Source organism: Stylophora pistillata, chromosome 9, assembly GCF_964205215.1.
Source record: "Stylophora pistillata chromosome 9, jaStyPist1.2, whole genome shotgun sequence".
Classification (NCBI taxonomy): domain Eukaryota; kingdom Metazoa; phylum Cnidaria; class Anthozoa; order Scleractinia; family Pocilloporidae; genus Stylophora; species Stylophora pistillata.
The window spans coordinates 7,874,233-7,892,700 of NC_142527.1; the positions used below are offsets into that span (position 1 = coordinate 7,874,233).

General features: G+C 39.7%; 1 protein-coding gene across 1 annotated transcript; it reads right to left on the bottom strand.

Annotated features, from left to right (window-relative positions):
- Positions 1–30: 30 nt before the first annotated feature.
- Positions 31–15,514, bottom strand: LOC148723045 (uncharacterized). Its single transcript, XM_088732146.1, has 4 exons — positions 14,373–15,514; positions 13,821–13,976; positions 12,238–12,384; positions 31–686 (listed from the first exon to the last, which is right to left on the bottom strand). Exons 1-4 carry the CDS (start codon positions 14,409–14,411, stop codon positions 624–626), a joined length of 405 nt encoding a protein of 134 aa, XP_088588272.1. The 5' UTR covers positions 14,412–15,514; the 3' UTR covers positions 31–623.
- Between the last annotated feature and the right edge of the window lie 2,954 nt (positions 15,515–18,468).

Sequence of the window (18,468 nt, forward strand, 5' to 3'; positions counted from 1 at the left end):
ATACATGTTAATAGCAAGCCAGCCCTCCGATCTAAAGCCTCCTTCTCTTCCAAGATACAAAGGGACAGGATCTCCAAAGATAGAATTGGGAGTAGGGTGATTGGCTCCCCCTTAGCTTAGATACATTTTCTAATTTCTCAAAAAGGTTTTAGCCAAATATCTTAGGTTTTTATTCACGTGTTTACCAAACTCGCTGAAATTGGTTAAAAGACTAGAGATATTATAGAAGCTCGATCAGTTATCTCAGGCACATGAACACAGCAAATCGACAAATTTGAGAAACGTTAGGAAACTCTTCTACATTCTAGTACTACGAAATAAGCCAATAGCATAGAAAATATTCATGTGAATATGCAATTAGACTTATATTGAAAAGTGAGATGATGAAGGTTATACAATCATTAAAAAAGAGGCAAAAGCGAAAACAAAACTAGAGAAAAAAAAAACAAACAAACAACAAACGAACAACAAACAAACAAAAATAAAGATGCAAATGATGCAAACCGCAAATGACTTGCCTTGGTTTTTAAGACCCTGGTGTCGTCGACAAAACAATATCCCGAATACGACTGCAATCGCTAAGATAAAAACGGCCAATAGCACTATAACGATCAAGATCAAGTTTATTTTTCCGAATGAAAAATTGTACCATGAAGATTCACGAACGGTATTCTCAAACGTAACTCCTGTAGAAGAAAAAAGAAAATAGTTATTTCATTGGTTTTCTATGAGGCGAAAGCTGATTGAACTTAAGAGAGTGGTCGGTCGCTCCGGTGGATTTTGCTTGAGACACAGATTTCCCTCATTTCTTGTGTGTTTTAAGACATTCATGTGCCTATACTAAAACCACAATCCGTTTGATCGGATCTCTTTATTTTTCAGAGTTTTACGGAAATGAAATTTCACTCGAGTGAAGGCTTGTCGTGACACTTTTTAAGACTTTATTTTGAGACAACTTTGGAGGACAATCATTTCCGAAAAACTACGGAACTCAGAAAAAACAAAATACCCCAGCCAAGTATGTTAACTTTATCTTATCCATCGAGGCGACTTTCGTGAACACCATATTTCAATGAAGGAAACAAGAAGACTTGAATGACACCTTATCGATCCGCTTGAGTCACACACGCGAAAACCGATCAAATTCAAAGTAAATTTTTGAAAAAGTGAGGCGTTTTTAATGTCAAAAGATACGAGTCGAAAATGCAAAACGAAAACCACGTGCGAGCCGTTATGTAATAATGTCATAAAGCATGCGTGTCCCGCATGACGTCCCAACGTGAAATCTCCTCTTCTTAAAAAAAAAAGTTAAAACATAAACGAGATTCTAACAAATAAACAAGGTTCTAACAGTCCACAATGTTCCGAGTGTGTACGACTACAAAATCACCCCAAAGGTTCTTCTAGCTTAAACTTGTGATCAGCTTAGCAGTATCACTATGCAATCTCAACAAGACGCTCTGGTGGTCTACGGACCCGCAGACTTCTTCTGACAGGTTGATACTTTTGCGGGAAATCGGGCTGTGCTTCCATCTCTGACGTTTCGATACCAGCATTAGTGCTTGGCTGCATACATGGATTTGACTCATCACTGCCTCCTGCTACCCATGTTGGGCTTGGTGCTGGGCTTGGACTGGAGATGCCTCCTCCTTGGTCGATTGAAGATGGAAGCGGTTTCGACGCATCTGGGTTCCATCAGGGGTCGCTACAATGTACGAACGAGGAGTCTGGTGTTGTCGGATGACCACTGCGGGTGTCCATTCTCGTCCCTGCTTCATTCGCACAGGTACGCCTTCGTGTAGTTTGGAAAGTGGCCGAGTGCAGCGGTCATAGAGTGCTTTCTGACGTTGTTAACGTGTCAGCAGGTTATGACGAGTCTGAGAAGTAGACCTGGGCTGTGGTTCAAGGAGGCTCTTGGAAATTGGCAGTCTTGTTCTAAGCTTTCTACTCATAAGAAGTTCTGCTGGGGATTCATTCATTCCACTGATAGGGGAATTACGGAACTCTAATAAAGTGAGAAATGCATCCTGTTTTTTTACTCATCAGCTTTCCTTAGTAACTGCTTAACCGTCTGTACATTTCTTTCCACAAGACCATTTGATTTCGGGTAGTGTGGGCTTGAGGTTACCACTTGTATCTCCCACTTACTGGCAAAGTCCTTAAATTTCACACTATTGAAAGGCATGTTGTCTGCGATTAGCCTCTCTGGGATTCCATGACGTGCAAACATATCGTTCATGGCCAAGATAACTGCTTCACTATTCTTACGGGAGAGGCGGGTTACTTCAGGATATTTGGAGAAATAGTCAACTACAAGAAGGCAGTCTTTCCCTTTATAGTAGAAAATGTCTGCTGCAACTATCGCCCAGGCTCTCTCAGGGACCTCTTGAGGAGTCAACGGCTCCCTCTGGTTGCTTCGCTGGTGTTGCTGACAAGTACTACACTTGGATACCGACTCACCGATCGCACTATTGATACCTAGTCAAAACACTGCACTTCTGGCTCGCGCTCTGCACTTCTCTATCCCAAGTCAGCAGCGTGTATGCGTTGAAGTATTTCGGGTCGCTGGCTATGGGGAAAAGTTATGCGATCACCCTTGAACATTAACCCCCCGTAGCAGCTTATTTAATTTCGGTAGTTCCAGTAAGGTCTTGTCTGAATTGGTGTCTCTACTTTAGTCTGCGGCCAACCCCTCATGACAACTTTCTGCAACTGTTGAAGTTCAGGGTCACTCTCAGTTCCATCCCTCAACTTGTGAAACATCGTCTCCGACAAATTTCCAGAGTCCAGGACATGAATTTCAAACTCATCAGGTTGGTCTGTACCGTTGTGGGGTAAATATGCTCTGGAGAGTGTATCAGCTAAGGGCAGTTTGCTCCCAGATATATGCTTAACCTTAACCGCGTAAAGCTTAATCCTGAGAATCATCTTTTGAAGGCAAAGGGGTGCTTGATGTATGGGCTTCTTCAGAATTGCTTCCAACGGTTTATGGTCGCTTTCAACCGTAGTCTCCCGTTGCCTATATAAATAATCATGAAACCGTTTACACCCAAAGACGATCGCCAGCATTTTGTTCTCCATCTGCGCATAATTTTCTTGGCTGGGAGTCAGGGCTTTGGATGCGTAAGCAACTGAGCGGTCATTCTGCAGAAGGACTGCACCAACCCCTTCTGAGCTTGCATCAACAGACAGGGTAACTGGTTCTTTCGGGTCAAAGAACTTGAGGACTGGAGCTGATGAGACTGAAGTTTTTAGGCTTGTGAATGCATCATCCTCTACTTGTTCCCAGGACCATTCGACATCTTTCTGGAGCAGCTGGCGAAGTGGGGCACTCTTCTGAGACATGTTTGGAATGAACTTAGATAAATACGTTAGCAGACCAAAGAGTCTCCGTAAGTCTTCACGATTGGCTGGGGTTGGCATAGCAATTATGGATTCAACTTTATTCGGGTCTGGCTTAACACCATCTGCACTCAACACGTGGCCCACATAATGAACTTCGGATACTCGAAAATGGAATTTCTCCCTGTTAAGCTTGAGGTTACGTTCACGGCAGTGGTCCAACACCTGTCTAAGCCTCACATCATGCTGCTCCACATCGTTTCCCTACACAACCAGATCATCCACAATTACCTCAACACCGTCAATGTCCTGAAACAAATGAGACATAACATTTTGGAACACTTCTGGAGCCGATGCTATCCCAAATGGCAAACGTGTATAACTATACCGGCCAGATGGGGTGTTAGAGGTGGCTAGCTTGTTACTGTCCGTGGCTAGTTTAACCTGCCAAATGCCATGGTTAGTATCAAGGACACTGAACACTTTTGCACTGGGCATTCTGCTAATCACATCTTCCACGGTCTGCATGGGAAAATGTTCGCGCATGACGGCACGATTGAGATCGCTAGGATCCATGCACACTCTGACTTTGTTATTCTTCTTCTTAGCAACAACAAGACTATGTACCCAGGCAGTGGGTTCTGTACGTTTCTTAATGACTCCCAGCTTTTCTATTCTCTGAAGTTCCTCTCTAAGAGGTTTGCGAAGGGCCACAGGAACCCGACGGGGAGGGTGCACAACAGGGGTGGCATTGGGATCAATTTGAATCTTGTACTGCACGCCTTTGATCTCACCCAAGCCCTCAAACACGTCTGCATATTCGGATTCCAGGTTCTCTTCTTCGAGGCAGTATATTCTCTTTATCAGGCCTAGATCGAGACAGGACTTCAATCCAAGAATGGATGGTAGATCTTGCTCAACAAGTATGAAGTCTATCACTGTGAATTTTCCTTTATACTCGCAAGTTAGGCTGACCTTGCCGCAAGGTGTGATTCGACGTCCGTCCTACACTTTTAGTTTGGCTTTGCATTGGCAGGACTGTCTGGGACCCACTGGAAGCCGATAAAACAACGACTTGGAGATGACATTAGAATCAGCCCCCGAATCTATTTTAGAAATTCACATTGGTATTGACGATCTTGAGCGAGACGTGCCACTCGTATTTAGAAGGATCTTCCACACTGGACTCCACTGAGAAAGTTAGCAAATCGGCTTCGTTGTTACTGCACTCCGATTCAACGACTGCGTGTACTGTTTTCCCGCCAAAATCCCGTAGTCGCTTACGGCAAACATTCGCAAAATGATCCTTCTTCTGGCAGTAGTCACATGCTTTTCCGAAAGCAGGGCAGGAGCCCCACGAGTGAGAAGAACCATAAAACATGCACTTTCCTTTTTGTGAACCCGAACCTGGTCTTGAGCGACGCGAAGGGTTCTTCTTCAATCTGTCGCCGCCGCCTGCTTGAATTACATTCACGGTCGGATTTGCATTGTTTTGCTCCATAGCTTTAATCTGTTCTTTCGAAGCCTCGGACGATCTTGCCATAGAAATCGCTTTTTCCAGTGTAAGCTTCTCGTCTCTCAGTAAGCGTTCCTTCACTTGAAGATCTCGTATACTAAACACGAACTTGTCTCGCAACATGTCATCAACCGGCGACGGGTACTCGCAAGATTTCACTTTGTTTTTCAAGCGTGTGACAAACTGATCCACAGTTTCGGAATCTTTCTGTGTTATCTGCCAAAACTGATACCTCTCGAACACTACGCTCTTCCTGGGGTTACAGTACTGCTCAAACTGCTCAAGGACTTTGTGCAGCTTGTGCTCGTCACCTTCGGCAAACTGAAATGTATTGAAGACCTCAATGGCGTCTTCTCCTGCAAAGTTTTGGAATATAGCAATCTTGACCTCATCGGCTTTGTTTCCTTTTCCCGAAGCAGTTAAGTAGATATCAAACTGCTGCTTAAATCGCCGCCAATTTTCTGATGTGTTTCCATGGAGACACAAAGCGCTAGGCTTGTGAAAACTATCCATATCCCACTCCTGACACCATGTCAAAAGATACGAGTCGAAAATGCAAAACGAAAACCACGTGCGAGCCATTATGTAATAATGTCATAAAGCATGCGTGTCACGCATGACGTCCAAACGTGACACTTAACTGATCCAACTAACATAGCCAGGAAGAAGACGCCATAGAAAAGGTAAATACAGAAAAAAATTTGCGGCCCGACCTTTGCGAATAGTTTATACCTCCGAGAACTTACCTAATTTTCAGCAATCTCCAAGTTTGGCCGCCATTTTGAGGGACTTGTCAACATGAAGCGTTGCAGACATAAATCGAGCAGGTAGATTCAAATGAACTGTACTTTCAATTCAAGTAGCAAAATCTGAAATTATTTGTTAACCTTACCATTCCTACGTCCTCATGCGACCATTTCTTCCATCAATTCAAACACTACAACTAGTGTTCAGATTCCTCTCGTCAGTCCACCATAAGAAATAACCTGTTCCACCTAAGCTTCGACTCGAATGTGAAGTACGAGTCAAATAACACAACTGGTTCTTCGTCGAGGCAATATCACGCTGGTATTTTGATTTTCTGATCGACAACAACGGTGTTCAGGAAGTGATCGCCATGTTTACCTCATAAACGAACCGCTGACCAGCCGCTGAGTGAAAACAGAACGGCGCGGGGTGGGGTGGATGGGGACTTATCGGCATAAGTTATTCGAATACATGCTTAAAAAACTTTAGGAATCTCAGGGCGCGATCCATTCAACCAAAATTTCCGGGCCATGCGGACCGGTCCAACCGAGAAAAGTGGTCCACCTTGAGAGGTGGGCCAGTTTTTTCGAAACGTTTCCAGTTGGACCGAACCGATCCATTCAGTTTTAGAGCGGAATTTCCGGAAATTCTGGTTGAATGGATCGCGCCCTCAGTCTAAACAGTGAAGGCATGCTTCGTAGTACAGACTACGTTTATTTTGTTCTCATAACTTTTTCCTTTAAATTAGAACTGGTATTGATTAATAGAGTTATCAATGTATATTTAACCGGAGTACCGATATTACTTTTTGCTTGTCTTCTGTTGTATGAAATAAGGTGTCTTTTTTACCAGAACCTTTCATTTATGCCCCATTGCACGGAATGAACACTGTACTTAGAATTTTTGCTCTAAGTCATTTTTGCTGTTCCCAAGAATGTATGCAAAATCATTGCTTTATACAAAGCTGACTCTAAAATATCATTTTCCGTAATAGTAGCCAATGCCAAAACGTATAGTGTTATTAAAACTAGCAATGTACAATTTTTAGTGTTTTCTACTTATAAGCTTGACATACAAATGTTAAGTGAACCATGTTAGTTTCACCTCATACCTTTATTCGATCTGAGCTTTTATCGGTAAACCCTATTCTTTTCATTTTCAAATTTACTGTACACATTTTTTTTTCATACGACAACGACAAAGTGTTTTGTAAGTAAACCGATTTTTTGGTGTACCACGCTTGTATATACAAAAACATGAAAAATACTGGCTAAATAAGCCCTCCCCCCCCCCCTTCGTCTAATTTTTGCTATGCAGGACACCTTTTCTTTTTCATTTCAGTTACCCTCTACAACACGTTATAAGTATATAAAGATATAAAAAACACAAAGGTTCTTACAAGTAAACTGTCTTTTTTGTGTGTGTACCACGCTAAATATATACATGTACTTTTTTCTAGCAAAATGGTGGCTATTATAGGCAGCAACAAGGTCCATTAAATCACTGCTTGATGGTGTAACTATCCTTCCACTGAACACTGGCATTCATGGGTCATTTCCTTAATTTTTGACATTATAACAGCTTTGGAATTTCTAGATTTAAATGAGTGCTTTTAGAAACTACAGATTTCCTTAAACATAGAAACAGTAAAATAGTGATGTCTCGTTTTCTTTATTTGCCGATCACTTAGCCTCTCGAAAGCCGGCTCTTGAAGTTTCCTTAGCCCTTCAGGCTCAGAACATACAGGCTGAGAATTTGAATTTTTAATTAGATTCTTTGTCGGTGCATTCTTTGTATGCAGCTGTTAATGTAAGTATGTCGTATGAACTCCGCTGCTCTGTTGCCGTTACCAGGGCCTCGTAGAGCTTGTCCGGATCATTTGGAGTGATTACCCCCTCATGCCAACCGACAAGACATCTCGGCCGTTTTGAGACAGTTTTCTTTCTCATTAGACTTGCAACTTTCCGACGTTTGGTTAACGACACCTTCAGTGGCTGGAATTTTCCTTGGGATATTTTTCTCCTTGGTTTCGTTGAACATTTCGAAGTGTTCGTGCTGAGATTTGGAGCAAACCTTCTCCACTGACCACTGACCTGGGGTCCACGACGGATCCCGAAGTTTACGAGGTGTGGCTTAAATGTCGTCAAAACAACAACTGGGCAAATAGATGGGACGCAAGCGTTCTCTGTTAAAAACAATACATGTGTGGTTGGACCACAACGGTGTTTAAGGAGGCTCGGAAAGGTTTTCCGTTGCCGTAGTGTTTGTGAAACGACAAAAGGTTACAAGAAAAAGAGCTTTAATCTTGTGGGAAAACTATAAATATCTTTGCAACTATATTGCTGGGCAATACTTTAAGAGTACTTGTGATGCCATAAGGGCTACCATGGCAAGACGCAAATTCTACAAACAGACACTCAAAGTTTCAGTTATCGTAAATTATCTGAAAAACTAAGTCGGTGACCTACCATTTTTATTTCTTTGTAGGAAAGCTCCCGAAATTATTTAACGTCTCAGAAAGCATGAGGAAAATTTATCTAGCAGATTTTAAGACTTCTTCCTTTACTTGCAATTGTTTCCAACGCGATACGAGTTCGGGTGATCTCAAGGAACTCACTTTAACTTTGTATATTCGATACGATTTCAATTTCCGCTCACATGGGGCAATTCATAAGTGGTCTGTGGTTACGCTCGTGAGGTAAAGAATGGGTTTGTGACTTTTTCACTCAATTGAAGAGACTGGCGTCACTCCTATGAAATGGTTAAACAGAATACAGACTGCGAGCAGTTTCTTATTTTTTCTTAAGGTGGCTCGTACCGGTTTTCGTCTTTTTGATGGTTTGTAACTTTGAAAGAATACAACAGAAAGACTGACCAAGGCCATTTAAACACTTTTACGGGGTTGAATTACATAATCATTGGTTATCCAAAAATAAGTGTCATTTCGTCACTAGCAGTTTCCATGGCAACGCTTTCATAGGCTTATTCAGACGCATTTTTTAGCTTGTGGCTTAAATAATTCGAAAACTAACCGGGTGACCCCCTAATTTTTTACAGTGATTGCTTTTGGCACTTGAAAAGAAAAATGCACAAAGATTTTTAAAAAATTGTACGGAGCGGAATTTCAGAAAATCTACGAAAAGGGCAATTTTCACACATCACAAATTTCCTTCTGTAGAATTTTCTAGTTTTTTTTCTGATGATTCCTTTCGACGTTATTATCATATTGGAACAATAAAAAGAAGGGGTCACCGGACTTGTTTTCATGCAATAGCTTTCGTGAGTTCAGCAATTTCCACGCGCGTTCTCGCGCATTTAAAAATCTTGATCCTACAAGATCGAAATTGCTCATGATCCGTTTTAGCTACCGCTGACAATTGCGTGTGCTCGCGCGAGGACCTACGATCTGATGTTTACAGAAGTTTACTGCTAAGAAAATCAGTAAACAGCCGTCAAAGACAGCCTCCCGAGCTCATCTTAAAAATCCTACACATGACTTCTGACTATATCATATTATTTTCCTTCAAGTTTCAAAGTCTTCTTCCACTTCAGGTAGATTATCCTTCAATTGAGTTCTTCAGTTTTCGCCGTCGCAAGATTTCATATCGGTTGAATATTTCTTTTAAATGTGAAGTGAAGCAACCTTCACTTCTCCAAAACTCGTCTTCGTTATCTCAGTTTCTATATCCTGCATTCACAGTGGCCGCTCAACACATCAAATACAAGCTCTTAGGTAAACTTCTCACAAAAGCAGAAAAATTCCACCCGCCACCATCTTTGTTTTGAATTTTCATCTTTTGATCTCGCGCTTCTATCGCACGTTTCTCTCGCGCGCGTCACGCAAGAGTGACCTGTTCCCCTCGCGAGGAAACTAGTACGAGCCACCTTAAATATAGTAAGGTCACGCGAATCCAATGAGAATGGAGAAGCCGCGAGAGGCGTGTCGCGTTTTTGCCGCTCCACGCTCTCGGAGCTTAACAAAAGACAAAGAACTTTACTACTAAAGCGATACAAGAGGTTCAATGATTATGTCGCTTATCTGAACACATTTAATTACATGGTAAAGATTTCTTTATAAATCTATGAACTGATGCCGATCCCTTTGGAACGAAATTTATTTGAAAGAAAAAAAAATACGAAGCAAAACAAAAGTTGTCTAGATCTGCAGCACAAAGCATGCCTTTGCACAAAGACTCAGAATCGTTATGCATATCATGATACTTTAATGAAAATATTCGAATGTTCCCAAAAATCTTCTGCTAATCTGCCCGCATCTACCCCACACCCTCCCCTTCGCCACTTAGTCGTACTGTTTTCACTTAGTGGCTGGTCAGTGGTTCGTTTATGAGGTAAACATGGCAATCGCTTCGTGATCGCCGTCCTTGTCGATCAGAAAATCAAAAAACCAGTGTGACATTTCCTCGAAGATGAAGCAGTTGTGTTATGTGATTCGTACTTAGCATTCGAGTCGAAGCTTGGGTGACACAGGTCATTTATTATGGTGGAATCGACGAGGGGAGCTCGAACACTAATTGTAGTGTTTGATTTTTTGGAAGAAATGGTCGCATGGGTATGTAGGGATGCTAAGTTTAAGAAACAATTGAAAATTTTACCGCCTCAATTGAAAGAAAATTTCATTCAAATTGCCTCCGTATGTATTTGTGACGGTTTTAGATCTACCTGCTCGGTTTGTATCTGCTACGCTTCATGTCGACAAGTCCCTCAAAATGGCGGCCAAACTTGGAGACTGCCGAAAATCAGGTAAGTTCGCAGAGTTATAAACTATTCGCAAAGGTCGGGCCGTAATTTTTTTTTCTGTATTTACCTTTTATATGACGTCTACTTCCTAGCTATGTTAGTTGGATCAGTTATGAACGCTTCACTATTTCAAAAATTTACCTTAAATTTGATTGGTTTTTGGGTCTGTGACTTAAGCGAACCGACAAGGTGTCATTCAAGTCTTCCCCTTTCCTTGATTAAAATGTGATGTTCACGAAACTCACCTCGATGGATAAGCTAGAGTTAATATACGTGGCTGTGGTATTTGTTTTTTGCTAAGTTCTGTAGTTTTTTTTTTTTTTTTAATTGTTCTCCAAACTTGTCTCAAATTAAAGTCTTGAGGGGGCTTTTACAGAGACAACCTCTTAAAAACGATCTAGTGGACACTAAAATGAAAAATAAGGAATGTCGAAGACTCGAATGTCAATTTTCACGAACTGTGATCAACAAGAGATTAGAAACAGTTTATTATCTCTTTTGATAGATCTTTGGAATATCATAACTTCAAATTTTCTATAAAATCGTGTGTTAAATTTCTACGCCTCCCTGCCCGAGACATTTTTGTCAAGATATTAAGCTTTTTTATTCAATAGCTAGCGAAAATCGATCCCCTCTGTTTCCCTGGTCAACTCATGGAGAAGGTATTAGATTGAGCGTAAGGCACACCCCATAACGTCTCTCTAAAGAGAAGTTACTGATTTATTACTAAGTTTTTGGGAAGTACGAGGTTTTCATTCATGATAACGTTGCTTTGGTGCTACGTAAAGAAAACAATGCAAGAAACCATATAATTGTTTCAAATGGAGACTCATGACCGAAATGATAATGAGACTCATTCATTTTTCTGATAAATGAAGGAATGAATGAATGAAGTGACAAGTGAACAAGTCAGATAAAAAAAATTGTGAGTCAACCAATCGATCGTTCAATACAGCTAATAAATAGGCATGTAGACATTTATCATGTAGACATAGATGACGTTAAGATAGTCACAATGTAGCTTGTGTTGGTTAATTTAATGTAGGTCGACGTCGGTTTTGTAGTGTTCAAATTGTTGCACCTCTTGGTTGGGTGGAGGGTTTTGTCGCCCTCGTTGTTGATTCTTTAAAACGAGTTGTAATCGTTTTTTGTGGGTGACGAGTCGACCCTGACGCAAAGCAATAAGTATAGGTAATCGCATGGGGCCGAGTAAAATTAAATATTTATTTCATGCGTGTTTTCGGAAGTTGCTGAAATTGCCCGAGTCGCGCGGCGACGAGGGCAATTTCTGCAACTTCCGAAAACACAAGTGATATTAATCCTTAATTTTACGAGGAACCATGTGATTACTTATTTATAATATAAGGCGAAAAATGTTTTCTTACTGATCTCGCGCAAAACGGGACGCCATTGTTACAAAACAAACAGAAATTTCTTTACCTTGGCAGCCGTTGCTAAGCGATTTGCAACCAATCATTTTCAAGTAATTTTACCCGGGGCAATTACAAAGATTAAGAAAAAATGCCCTCTGTCTTGACCAATCACAATTCAGTAATTTTGCTCCTTATATGATAAAGAAAATAATTTGCAGAGATCCTTACTTTCAGAATCACCCATCTACTTCTTGTACGCCACCAAAATAAAAATGAATCGCAACCTAATTGCTTTCAAATGGAGTTTCGTGACCGAAATATTAATGAGACTTATTCATTTTTTTGACAAATGAAGGAATGAATGAATGAATCGTTAAGTGAACAAGTCAATCAAACAATTGATCAATCGATCAATATATCAATTGTCCAATACAGCTAATACAGACGCATGTAGACATTTATAATATAGGCACAGACGACGTTAAGACAGTTATATCGTACCTTTTGTTGGTTGATTAGATGTAGATCGGTTTTGCAGTGCAGAATTCGAAGTTGTTGCAGCACTTGGTTGGGTAGAGGGTTTCGTCGCCCTCGTTGTTGATTCTTTGAAACCAGTTGTAACCGGTATTTTTGGCTCATGAGTCGACCCTGACGCAAAGCAGTAGATGAGAAAATATATTTAAGAAATCCTTAGATTCAGAATCACCTACCAACCTGTTAAATTCCTTGATTCATCTCACTTATACGCTTGAAAAATACCGACAAATCAAATTCTAACTGTTTGATTTCATCTCTCTTCATTTTGATGCATACCCTAACACTGTACGAATGGACTCTCCATATTATGTCGTTTTTGTCAAGGTGTTGTATCAAACTTTACTCGTTTTCGAGACTGTCTTGTTTAACTGATAGTGAACCAATCTCCAGTAACTGGATATTCTTCAGTGGGTCAAAAGTGGCGGAAAACTGAATAAAAAGGCAGAGGTGTGTGCATTCAGGGTATAACATGTTCAAATTATCAAAGAGCTATTTTTGATTTAGAAAAAAAATTGGAATGGTTTGAACAGTTAACAACCGTACTACAAGTAGATAACGCCTGGCGTATCATATACTCTGCGTATTTATAATCGTCCCACTGTATGCTTTGTGAATTTTTCAACCAATATTTTTCAACGGTACATTTAGTAGACCCCTCGCGTATAAAACCTGCTAGTTTCAATTCTGCGTCGCATCCTATATCATCAAACAGACCGGCGTGGCCTCTGTGCATCTTGTACATATTCGCGCAATTTTTCGAGGTTTGGCTGTAAAGTTCCCCTTCTTCTCAAGGCCAAGCTCCCTTTCTTGACGCATTTACTGCGCTATTATCACTTATCGATCTCCACTGTCAGGATGATTTATCTTTATTCAGCCTAATGGAGTACTCCATTGTTTTTCAAAGCCTGGACAGTTTGGTTTAAAAATCACCATGCCCCTTAACTTTCAATAGAAACAAGGTCATATCCAGCCTGCTTACAAAGTTTTCTGCTTTCGCACCAGGAGCGAGGAGTCGTCTCATTGTCGCGGTGGAATATGTCACTGGAACCTTTGTATTCACGTGTGCAATTATCTCTGTGGTCTGCATGTTAATAGCTCGCCAAGATCCATGTTTCTCAAAATTGAAACTTTTGTTAAGACATCAACTGATCTTATTTTAACATCCCCATTAAAGTCGTCTTTAACAAACTACTAAGTTTGATCTTTCTGAAGGACTGTGGGATCGGAGCTCGGCATATGAATGATGAAAGCTAGACCTATTGTCATAAATATGACACCCTTACAGGAGAGGGACAAAGCTTTTGCCAAACACACCTTGGAAGGACCGGAAGCTTTGATGCAAAAGCTCATAGGCTTCCCTTCCCATGCCCCTCGTGGAATGATCGAATATTCAGTCACGTTTGCTTGTTTGTTTGATTATTTGTTTGTTTGTTTTTATGTTTTAATTTTTCCTTTTGGGGGGGGGGGGGTGGTATGACATGCGAAATGACTTGTGCAGTAGACTAGGTACATATCACATATTCAAGTTTTGACAAATGAAATCCTACCTTCTGAGGGCATCGTTTGCCCATCTTCACTTTCAGGAGATGTAAATTGTGTTCTTTGTGAGGTGGCCGTTGTCTTGATTGCTGACGATTGGCTGGTTGATGAGGGTTCCGGCGTCCCCTCGAAAAAAACCTCTGTTTTCGAAACTGTGGAACAATCTAGGGGAATAATGGGAGTTTAACTCAGGTTTGCTATACAATTAAAGTCCACTAAGACCTTTTCGTGTGAAAGAGTAGTATGATCGTCCGGGTGAATGTAGTCCCGAGAAGGACTGTTGTCGGTTGTAGTGACTGACGTTTCGACAACCTGCGCGGAGGTCATCATCAGAGTCAAGTGAATAGTTGTTGTGAGTAGAATGTTCTTATTTCAGTTCTTGTAAAATGATTGGTCAGTTTTGTCGTGATGTTATTGGTCATTGGATTTAACATCCGAACGATTACACTACACTTTCACATGTTACCACCGGGTTCAAGCCATTTACAGCATTAAGACTTTTTGATCGCATTCTGCGATTTGTTCTCTGATAAACATAGATTGGCGTGATTATAACTTACTGACTTGCTTTTCACATATATATCCTGGATTGTCATCATATTCTTCCGTTTCACACTTTATGTTATTATACGTTCCATCGCTCAGCATCTCTCCGCAATGTTCTGTTTTATGATTGTTGGGTTCTCCTCCATTCCAACGCCACTTACTAGGAGACGTCCCGTTAACCCACGCTATTTTCTCACTCAACCAGCGCCAAGTATAAGATCTCTTAACTCTTTCCAAGCCAATAAACCAACGTTTATTTGATTGTCCATCTTTCTTGGTCAAGTTCTTGACGAAGTTCCATTCTTCGTCGGTTTCCATGGTGACAAGGGAACTATTTTCTTGTTCCTCACACTTGTTGTTTGCTTTCTTCCAATTAAGGTCCTGGGTATGCGTGCCAAAGGAATAACTGGAGCATATTTTCAGTCCTATGAGAAGCCGAACGATAAAGGAATGAAAAAAAAAAAAAAAACACAACAACAACAACAACAACACTCTATTTATATTCAATTTTATATTCATAAGCCATTTACCGATAAAATATAGCTACAGAGAAATAAATTTAAACAAATCCTCTGAAAGCCACGAAAACTTCTAAACCCACCATTTCGCAAAAGCTTTTGTTTGAATAAAACTGTGAATAACCAGAATGGGATCAGTCCGTAAATCAAACAGTACCTGAGTTGTGGCATCTATTTTCCCTTACCTTTTACGCCAATGGTTAATGAGATAGTAACGACCTTGTACTTAGTTTCTGCGTAATAGGGCTGAGTTGTAATAGCGGGGCAAACTCTCCTTGGAACGCACTACGTTTAGCGACAAGCACTAAGCACTCTCGACCAGTCCTTTTTCAATTCCCCTGAATCTCTACTCTCTAATACAGTTCTATTTACATCAAATTGGCTTTACTTTTGGATAACCTGATTCGCTAACCCTGATCGTCGATCAATTCTTCCTCTATTTTAGTCACTATTTACTCTAAAGCACACTTTTATATTCATAAAAGGAATGACTTCAGACTTTGAACTCAAATAGCTTCTACAACATAAATAAAAAAAAAACAAACAAAAAAAAAAACAAAAACAAAACGCGGGAGTAAGTCGTACTAAAATAAAGAAATACCTCTGTCAAGACAATAGCAAACATACAAGGAAGAATGGGGTGAACTATAAAATCATTTAAAGCTATTCACTCATGAAACGACATTTTTCATGTCGCTGACCTGTTTTAAAGTAGAGAGAGAACAAAGCACTTTCCTGTAGGTTTCACATTGCTGATTTTCAGAGTATCTAATTTAGTACTTATAAACTTTAATCAAAAATTTTCCTCAACCTATCCATCGACCCTGTTCACTGTTACAAAATTTCGTCAAACCTTTCGAAATAAAGCATTGATACAGTAGAAGTGGATTCACGTAAAAAAATTACATTTTAAGGAAGGTGGGCAACTCCGTTATTTATGGTTGTTTGGTATCATGAGGCATTTACATTTTATAATTATAAACATGGAAAAATGCCGAATTAACTTTTTTGAAGAACTCAATCATATGATTTACCATAGTGTCTCACGCTCTTAAATAATTTTAATATTATCGACTAATATACCCCGTGCTGGTTTAATAAGTTGCGAGAATGTAAAAACTTTTTCTGTAGGTTCCTCATAGCTGAATTATAGACTCGTATTCTTATAAAACCTTTTTCCAAAACGATTTGTTAGCCCTGTTCGCTTTTCCTTACGAAATGTATACAAACCTAACCAACTTTCAAAGGAAAGCATTGAAACAGTTAGTGCGGACTTCCCACAAGAAAAACACACTTAGAATGTGCATGTTTGATGGTCTGCAGTTTATGTCTTACAGCAGATTACGATAAATTCAAAGTAAGACTAGATACTTAAGGGAGAATTTGCCTACCATTGTTGACTTTGACCTTCATTTTTTTTTTAAGTTTGGTATCCGCTTAAATCAAAATGATTATGATGACGCTTAGTCTGAATAACCAAGAGTAAAACTAGATATGAAACGTCAGTGCAATCAGTGTAATAGCACAGGCGTTGCTCGCCTGCTTATTGGTTCTCTCAGCCATTTACTAAATTCGCTTCGGTTTATATTACAATTTATCCAAGATTGCGTGTAGAAGTCAGGTTGCATTTGTCGAGAAAACTGGCAGATGATCTCCATTAAAAGAAATCCACAAGTATTTTCAGTTGAAGAGAGGCTAGGTAACCCCGTGTCGAGGTAATATGTGTACCCCCGTGATATGTGTATCCGCGCACACATATCACTAGGGATATGTGTACCCTCGGTAGGGATACACAAAACACTAAAGCTTTGTACCCGGGCCTCCAAAGCCTTCAAGGAAAACATGGCGGTTACGAGGGACAGATTTTGTGGGTTTATATTTTAAAGTTTCAACCGATCTGCGAACTAAAAAGTGTGTTTACCCAATAATTTTTTTAGTAAATTAAAGGTATAGAACTCTACCGCGTGTGGAAACTATTTCGTATTCACGTTCCATAGTTTACATCAATCACTCAGTATAAATCAAATCCTTTTGAATTCATCTTTAAAAGGGGCTTCTATACATTGTTGTTGTTGCTGTTGTTGTATTTTGTTTTGAAATCTGTACGCCCCTGGACAACCAAGTCCTTATCAGGACAACCGAAGTCTGGGTTGTCCAGTATTTGCTAGTATGGACAACCTGGATCTTTTTCTAATTCCGAGCGAGCAGTGTATTTTGTGTATGATAAGTGCTCACAAAAAAAAAAAAAAAAAACAGGACAACCAATTTGAACTACATGCACCAATTTGAACTACATGCGAAAGATCAGGTATTTTTATTCATAAATCAACATGAGTAAATAAATAAGAATGATTGTTAACTGATAGTATTAATCTACTAGTAAAGGTGATTTCCATTCCATGATAAGCAATATCTATTTGCAATGTTTCAGTCCTCCTCAGATGCATATGTACTATCCAAAATAAACATTTCATAGTAAACTTTTTTTCTGCGTTATAAATGTCACATATTCTTGCAAAACAGCAATGAAACTACAAAAAACTTAACATTGTTTCAAAGCACAATAATTCTTATTAATTTGTGAACATAACAAGCCATCTGTAGATCAAGGGCAAAATCTAAAACTGCATGTGCCTTGTACAAAAGTGTAACCCATCAGTCAATGCAAAACAATATTGACAAACTCCAAGAAGGGGGAGTACGCGCTGGAAATAAGCATTTGAGGACAATTTTTTTAAATTATTTTTTTAAATAACTTTTTGAATATAGACTAGTGAGCAGCACTTCTGCGAACAGTAGTTGTAAAACTGTTTTTATTTTCCGACGCGTTTCTTCTAACTGTCGTAGACTTCTTCTGGGAGTTTTACAAGTATAACTAAACGTATTTATTTTTAAGCCAAAGTTACGGGGGCCGATGACCGTAGAGGCTTGGCTTTACACGTTTTAAATTGTTCACAACTTCGCCTGTTCCTGTTCGTAAGTCCGGCCAAGCCTCTATTTTTAAGTTTCGTATCCGGTTAAGTCAAATAAATGTGATTGTGATCTTACACACGTTTAAACTGTAACAACGACGAATGGAGCTATTGAAAGCGTAAATGAAACAGCGCAGGCGTTCCTCACCCGTTTATTGGTTCCCTCGCTGTGATTGATATTGGCCTTCAATAAAAAAAAAAGACGCTATACAGGGACGATAGATAGGTCATGATAATAAAAGAAGTTCTCTAAGCAGCTTCTTTTTTTTGTAAGTTTCGTATCCATTTAAATCGATGTGATCTTGAATAAGTTTAAGCTGTAATAACCAAAAATGGAGCTATATCAAACGTAAATAAAACAGTACAGGCTTTATAATTACACGCGCGTTTATTGTTTCCCTCGCAGCTGCTTATTGAATTTGCTTTGATTGCTGTTACTAAATAGAGCACTTTAAGTCTGTCTATATACGTCGAGAAAACTAGCTACAAACTTCAATTAAAAGAAATCCATTAAAAATTTCATCTACAAAGAGGATTGGTTGTTTGGTATCATGGAGCGTTTGCATTTCATGATCATAAATATGGAAAAATGCCAAATTAAATTTTTGAAGAACTCGATC

What these genes read in the sequence shown, in the direction of transcription:
- LOC148723045 (XM_088732146.1), bottom strand. Translation starts at nt 14,411, where the DNA reads ATGATGACAATCCAGGATATATATGTGAAAAGCAAGTCA. An exon ending in GCAAACGATGCCCTCAGAAG is followed by an intron (nt 12,385 to 13,820) that starts GTAGGATTTCAT and finishes GCTTTGCGTCAG; the next exon opens with GGTCGACTCATGAGCCAAAA. An exon ending in ATCTAATCAACCAACAAAAG is followed by an intron (nt 687 to 12,237) that starts GTACGATATAAC and finishes TTTCTTCTACAG; the next exon opens with GAGTTACGTTTGAGAATACC.